Source organism: Lampetra fluviatilis, chromosome 41 (genome assembly GCF_964198595.1).
Source record: "Lampetra fluviatilis chromosome 41, kcLamFluv1.1, whole genome shotgun sequence".
NCBI lineage: Eukaryota > Metazoa > Chordata > Hyperoartia > Petromyzontiformes > Petromyzontidae > Lampetra > Lampetra fluviatilis.
In genome coordinates, this window is record NC_136315.1 from 5,788,426 (window position 1) to 5,795,432 (window position 7,007).

Sequence of the window (7,007 nt, forward strand, 5' to 3'; positions counted from 1 at the left end):
TGCTGCGTGTATCTGTGCACGTTTGTGCTGCGGTAGTGTAGCGGTTAGCGCTACGAACCCAACCACCCGAGTTTGATTCCCGCTCACAGCCACCAACACTGCTGACGATTATTTTCTGAACCGATCCTGGGCCTCCCCGATGTCGACTCATTTCTCAAATGAGTACCTGATGCGATGTGTTAACATCGCCACTCGGGAGACAAAGGCGGCCGGGCATCGTGCTGGCCACCCACACCCCCATCGTGTGCCGTGCCGGCCTTCATGGGTGCTACTCGCTAACAGCACTTTACCCCAACAGTCTGCTGAGGCTATAGGGGGGATCTTTGTCTTTGTGTGTATGTACATATATACGTGTGTGCGTGTGCATTTGTGCACCTACGGGCACGAGTTGGCCAAGTCGCACCGCGCCCGCCCTTCGGCGCGAACAGTCGCCCCTCTATTGCCGTTCCAAGCCGGGTCTCTCTCTGGAAAACGAGTTGCAGATGTGATCTTGAAAAGCGGGGCGATTACATCGCTCGCTCGCTCGTTCGCTGGAGATCACCGGCGGCCAGAGTCGTCGAGCGCTGCAGAAATTGAATCCGGCGAGGGCAGCTCCCAGAGCTGACCGCAACCGTTTGAGGTGGTGTGAGCGCAGCCTTGTGTCCGAATGCCCGTGCGTGCGTGCGCGACGATGCGGGGAGCGGTGGCGCAGTGGTTAGTGCGCATTGCGCTGCGAATCCGGCGGCGACTCCAGTTTGATTCCCGCTCGCGGACAACACCGGTATCGAATATCTGGACCGGTTCTGGGCCTTTCAACGAGTGCGTGAAATATGGATATTGGGACCGGGAAGACAAAGGCGGCAGGGGCGTGGTCCTGGCCAAAACACGTCCCCCTGTGTGCCGTGCCGGCCTTAATAGGCGCTCGCTAAGAACACTCTCCCCAACAGTTTATGGGGTATATTTGTCTGTGTAAGAGGGTGGCGGAGGTGTGAGGTACGTGGGGAGCGTTGGCAAGTTGGTTGGAGCTTGAATAAGTACCTCGTGCGGCATATAAATATCAGCGCTGCTAGGGTGACTCAGCCTTAAATGGGTACCGAGTGCGGTTTCTACTCGGCAGCAAGAGGGTAGACAAACGTTGTCAGGCGTGGTGCAGGCTGACAACCAGTTCAATGCGGGTTGATGGAGGGAAAGCCCCTGGCCAGCTCAGACACGATGTTTGCCATTGCCAGCAATCGAACTTAGGTTGCCAGGTTCGTAGCGGAGTCGTGCGGCCAACCACTGCGCGCCTAATGCGCTTGTATGTAACCCAGGCGCACGTGAGCTTGCGATAAATCCACGTGCGCGTGTGTGTGTGAGGTGTTTGTGAGCACGCGTGTGTGTGTGTGCGAGCATGTGAGAGCGCCTCTGTGTGGTGCGCGCGTCGTCAAGGCTCCGCCGTGACAGGTAGTGCTGTGTGCCCGTCTGGCGGCCGGCCCGCTTTGCCTTGGCTCGTGCCGCTCCCGTGTATAAAGTTACGTGGGCCCGTGTGACCGATCCCGTACTCGCGATCGCGAGTTTTTGTCATTTCACCCCACCCCCCCGCTCCTCCCTCCCCCCCACTCCTCAATGTTATCGTGTTTGAGCAGTCCGCCGTCTCTTGAGCGAGACGAAGTATCCGCCCGGATCCCTCGCGGAGACAGTGCAGCCGCCTCGTGTTGTAGGAACGGCCCGCAGAAGCGGTTCATGCGGAGCTAGTTCTGAGCTCCCTTCAAGTGACCTCCAAAGGGAAGCGCTTTCCCCGCACGCTCCGCATTTACGAGAGCAACGTTCGTCACGTGACGGACGGACGCTTTTCCCAAATTCGGTGCGGAACCAAAAAGTCATCAGTGACCTGGCGGTGACCGTCAACTCGAGATCCTGGCTTAAAAATGCCGCGATTCGAACCCAGGATCTCGGCGAATTTGCGTTCACTTCAGTTGACGGTTGCCATTCGAATGGAGAACTGCGACCCTCCCCCACCATTGTCACTCCCCCCCCCCCCCGCCACCTTCGTGACCCGTGGATCAAACAAATCACTCGTGACGCCGGTGTGCGGCAGCAGGAGCGGTCCCCGCGAACCCTGCCACAAGAGATCACACGTTCGGCGCGACGGCTCCTTCGCCACCGACCTCTGAGGTCACCACCACCCGGGCCACCTCGGCGCTCCCCGTTTTAGTCCGAGCATGCGGACTGTGGACGTCTGTAGGCCCCCGAGTTAAATTCGTGATTCTGAAGAAGAAATTAAAAATTTTCTTTTTGAATCGTGACCGCCCGCCCCCCGCGACCGCCCATCCCAAATCGTGACAATTCTTCAAATGGCTGGGAAGCGAAGCGTGAATTACTTCATGACTCAATTGTAATCGGCGAATCGACGGATTGCTACGAGGTGACTTGCCAACGCAGTCCATTACAATGTTTGTTGAATCATTCATAATCTGTGACTCGCAATAATTCTAGTTTACTCGAGAGAATGATGCAGAGGCACTGGAAGCCACAAACGAGAGCAGGAAGGCATCCCGAAACGAGCTCCTACAGTTTGCCCAAGTTCTGCGGTCCTATCTTGTGATGCTCCATTTGCTGGCGTTTCGACATGTATCGATTGCCTGTGCTGCGCTTGTGGCTACAGGAGATCACGTATGCACTCAAGCAGGCCTGGCACTCCAACTGCTTCGTGTGCGCGTGCTGCAGCCAGCCCATTGGCCAAGGCGTCTTCCACATGGAGGATGGAGATCCCTACTGCGAGAAGGGTACACGCCCCACCCACCCCAGTCGCTGGACAGGCCTACAGTTGCCTAGGTTACACCCACTGTTGCGTAACCACGCCCACTCGATGGCTAGCAACTCCCACTGTTGCGTAACCACGCCCACTCGATCGCTAGCCACTCCCACTATTGCGTAACCACGCCCACTCGATCGCTAGCCACACCCACTGTTGCGTAACCATGCCCACTCGATCGCTAGCCACTCCCACTGTTGCGTAACCACGCCCACTGTTGCGAAATCATGCCCTGCTAGATTGCTAGACACTTTTTTCAAAGATATATGCCACTCAATAGCTTGTCAGTCTTCTGTATTGATTACTCCCAGAAGTCTGTCGCTGTCTATTATAAGTCTTCCAAACCTTGTTCTGCCGTTTAAAATCAAGTAATAGTTTAGTTGTTACACGGAATATCCCATTTAGCCAGTATACCCAGCAGCTAGGCTCGTTGGCAACGACACGCAGCCACTCACAGCAGAGTCGTTGGGGTGCACAGGAGCCCAGCCAGCATCCAGCCAGAAAACTGGAGGCGTAGATCATTATTATTTAACACGTAGTAGTAGTGTTAGTACGATGACTTCCTGCGGTTGCGTTTCGCAATGGCGACCCCCACCTGCGTTGTCGTAGGTTACGAGTGCGCGTGTGTCCCACCTCCTCCTCCTCCCCTCGCAACGCGCAGACTTCTTCAGGCTGTTCAGCACCAAGTGCGAGGGCTGCGACTTCCCCGTGGAGGCCGGCGACCGCTACGTGGAGGCCCTGGGCCACACGTGGCACGACACGTGCTTCGTGTGCACCGTACGTGTTGGAGCCCCTCCTGAGCTCGCTTCCACCCCCCCCCAACACGAAACCGAGCACGTTCGCGTGTCGTCTTTACGTCTGTCCCATCAGTATGTCCGTCCTTCTGTCCGTCCACCTGTAAGTCGGTCTAGCTTTCTGTTCGTCCTTCCATCCGTGCATCCCCTCCGTGTCTGTGTGCTTTCGTATGTGTGTCAGTTGGGTAAAGCTGCGCAATTGTCCATCCATCCATATGTCCGTCCGTCTTTCTGTCTGTCCGTTCGTCCGTTGATTGGCCCGTGTTTGTGTCGCTCGTCTGTCTCTTGTCAGTCTGTCCATCTGTCCGTCCGTCCTTCCATGCGACCTTAAAGCGCTGAAAGCACTATGACGCACGCGAAGATCACCCAGTGTGAGCACAGGTGTCGCGTAAAGTGTTTATGTCATGTAATAGTGGCGTTGTTACAGAAGATACGAGAGAAACAACATTGACAACAAGACAAAACAGCAGCACTGCCCTTGGCTGGCAATGTATCTGCAGCAGCCGATAGCAGATGCAATTTGTTTAAAGCGACCAATTAGTTATAACACGATTAGCACGGTTGGCTACGTACGGCGCTAAAGAAGTTCAGCGCACGTATCGCGGGCGTAATCAATGTTTTACCCGATGAATCGACGCGTCACGTGCCTGCCGTTGATGGCCCGTCCCTCCGCAGCGCTCCCCAACGCTCGCCCAACTCCACCCTTTCCTCGCTCTCTTGTCTCCTCTCCTCCACCACCCGCCCCGCAGGTGTGCCAGGTGAACCTGGAAGGGCAACCCTTTTACTCCAAGAAGAACAAGCCCCTCTGCAAGAAGCACGCCAACTCCATCAACATCTGAGCGACGCGCGGCCCGCCCGCACGATGGCTGGGTTTTGGGGGAGGGGAGGCGGGGGGGCAGGAGCTGTGGGCAGGGGTAGTGGGCTTCCTAGGGGCAGCAGCTGTAGGAGTGGGATCGGGCGGGGGGGGGTTGAGGAGGCAGTTTTGGATGGGGAAGGCAACAGGGCAGCACTGAGAGAGCGAGTGGAGAGAGAATCACTGCCGAGGTTTCGTTTCCGCGGCCTCGCTCCGTGCCGTCCGTCTGGCGCGACGTCGTGCCGACGTTGTCTTACCGGGGTGGGTGGGGGGGGGGACCGTTTATATTCCGCCGCGGGGAGTGACAGCACGAATCATCCGGTTGCTGCTTGACGACCCAGCTCGCTCCGCGGCGCGCGGAGCGGAGCGTTGGACCCGGCGAGGAAGAGGCCGCCGGAGAACACCGCCACCTATGTGGGGGGGTGGGACACTTCGTCCTCGGGAAAACGACCGCGGCAATCGTCGATCGCGTCCTGTAGCCTTTGTGACCCTCGTGGCCACGATCCCCACGGCCGTGGTGGGGAGGCGGGGGGGGGGGGTTAGCCCGTGATTGTGGGCTGAGATGCTCTTTGCAGAACGGCCTCTTCTTCGTCGTCCGACGACGACTCGTCTGTGGAGTCGGAATAAAGGGCCACGTGGATTCCTCCTCCGCCGCCGCCGCCGCCACGAACGCTCGAACGCTTTTCCTTCTCGCTCGCGGTTTTCCCCCAAACCTTTTTTTGCTTTGCTTGCTGCGTGCGAACGACAGCGATTTATTCATGTTTGCTCGTCGCCATTATCAGCTCGAGTTGAGTGAACGTCGAGGTTCGTTAGGAGGTATTCGACTTGGCGCTGGATATTATAATTTTTTTTGCTGCTGCTGCTCCTGCTGCTTTGTTTAGATTCATGGTCGGAGATTTTCGAAAAGTGGTCGTTGATAGCGATATGACAATGTTGGCTGTGGGAGGGGGGGCTTGGTATTGGTGCCAGATGTTTGAAGGATGAGCTCATGAGAGTTTACTGAACCAGTTTTTTTTTCGTTTCGGTATTATTACATCTTGTCACACACGGCGTTCAAACCTCGCCCGTGTACGTTATACCAGCAGCAGAGAAATGCAACGTTCGGTTTGAACTATCGCTAAGAAACTGGCGCCCAAAGGTGGAGAAAAAGAACGTGTGGAAAGTTGCGATGGTGCGGTGGGTGCTGATAAGCGAGCTGAGCCAGTTGCATGGAAATCATTGAACAAGGCGAGATCATTGAACAAGGCGAGATCATTGAACAAGGCGAGATCATTGAACAAGGCGACCGTCGCGTTTTAGATTAAAACGCTTAATTCTAGATTTGAAGCTTTCGTGACTGCAAGGATTCATATTCTTAGGTTTTTTCGGTAAAGTCACGTAGGTAAAAAATTTAAATTAATAAAAGTAAAATAAAAATAACACAAGCCTCCGTCTTCAGGTGGAACCGTCACAGCACGATAGCTGTATCAAGTGAAGAGAAATTCCAAGAAAACAGTCCTTGTATATATACTGGTTGAGGGTGGGAGGAGCCAAGGTAGGCCCTGGATATTATTATTGTGAGGTTCGGTGCGGCTGAAGCACGCTGTTACCTACGTGACTTTACCGAAAAAACTTAAGAATACTAAAACGCTTCTCTACTACGCGTGGGCCCTTTGGCGGCGTTTGTGCTGAGCGGCCCTTTCCTCGTTGTGACCGCGTGCCGCCGTTTGGGTGAGGGACGTGGGGGGGGGGGGCTCCCACGTGACCTTCCACCCCCCCCCCCACTTCCTCCCGTACGCGGAGAAGCTTCTTCGGGGTCGCGATGAACGGCCGTGCCGGAGGCACGCGTCATCTTCCGCTAGGGAGATGTTTTGTGTTTGTTTGGTCACCTACGCTCGGCTTTTTACGTTTGCTGCTGTTATTTTTTTTATTATCGATGAAGTTTTTCTCATCCCCCCCCATCCATCCCGTGATTCTTTAAAGACCGCACACTCACATGCCGTGAGTTCCGTATAACGTTGCAAAAAAAGTCATATTCGAACACGGTGTTACTGGATACCGACGACTGTGTTTTTATCGTTAATGGTTTGGCTTCGGGTTGGTGGTGGTGTTTTTTTGTTTTGCTTCTTCCATTCTCTCTCCTCTGTCTCCTGGTCGGGTTTGCTTTTAATTTTATTTTCCTTCTGCCGTGGCCGCGTGGTGTGAAGGGCGTGACGGCGAGCGGTGGATTGTACGACTAATCGATGAGCCAGTCGAGTTAAGGAATTCAGAAGAGACTTTTCATCGAGTGGATTTTTATTATTAATATTCATAATTTTGTTGGTTCACGTCTCAAAACCGCCCATCTTTGTGAGAATTCTTGTTTTTGGTTTTTGCGGGGCATTTATTGACGAGACTTTGAGAAAGACGTCACTCACCGGGTTTTTTCTATGTTGTTTCTCTTCGTCTCGGTCTGAAGATTTGGCTTCAAGGGAGGGAGGGAGGGAGGGGGGGTAGAATAAAAATATAAACGGCAGTACTTAAAAAAAAAAGATTTTTCTCTGCTTAATTTAGACTCTGAATGTGCGAATTGGCCATGGGGTTTGTGTCGCAGTTCTGCCAAAATTTG

The 7,007-nt window shown here is 54.5% G+C and overlaps 1 protein-coding gene across 1 annotated transcript in view; it reads left to right on the forward strand.

Annotated features, from left to right (window-relative positions):
• The window catches only part of LOC144946480 (LIM domain-binding protein 3-like), a 102,831-nt gene extending 98,382 nt beyond the window's left edge, over positions 1-4,449 (forward strand). The window contains exons 16-18 of the mRNA XM_078875394.1: positions 2,624-2,744; positions 3,435-3,550; positions 4,317-4,449. Of these exons, the coding sequence (XP_078731520.1) occupies positions 2,624-2,744; positions 3,435-3,550; positions 4,317-4,406 (327 nt within the window). The 3' untranslated portion in view covers positions 4,407-4,449. The remainder of the gene's footprint in view (positions 1-2,623; positions 2,745-3,434; positions 3,551-4,316) is intronic.
• Positions 4,450-7,007: the final 2,558 nt, after the last annotated feature.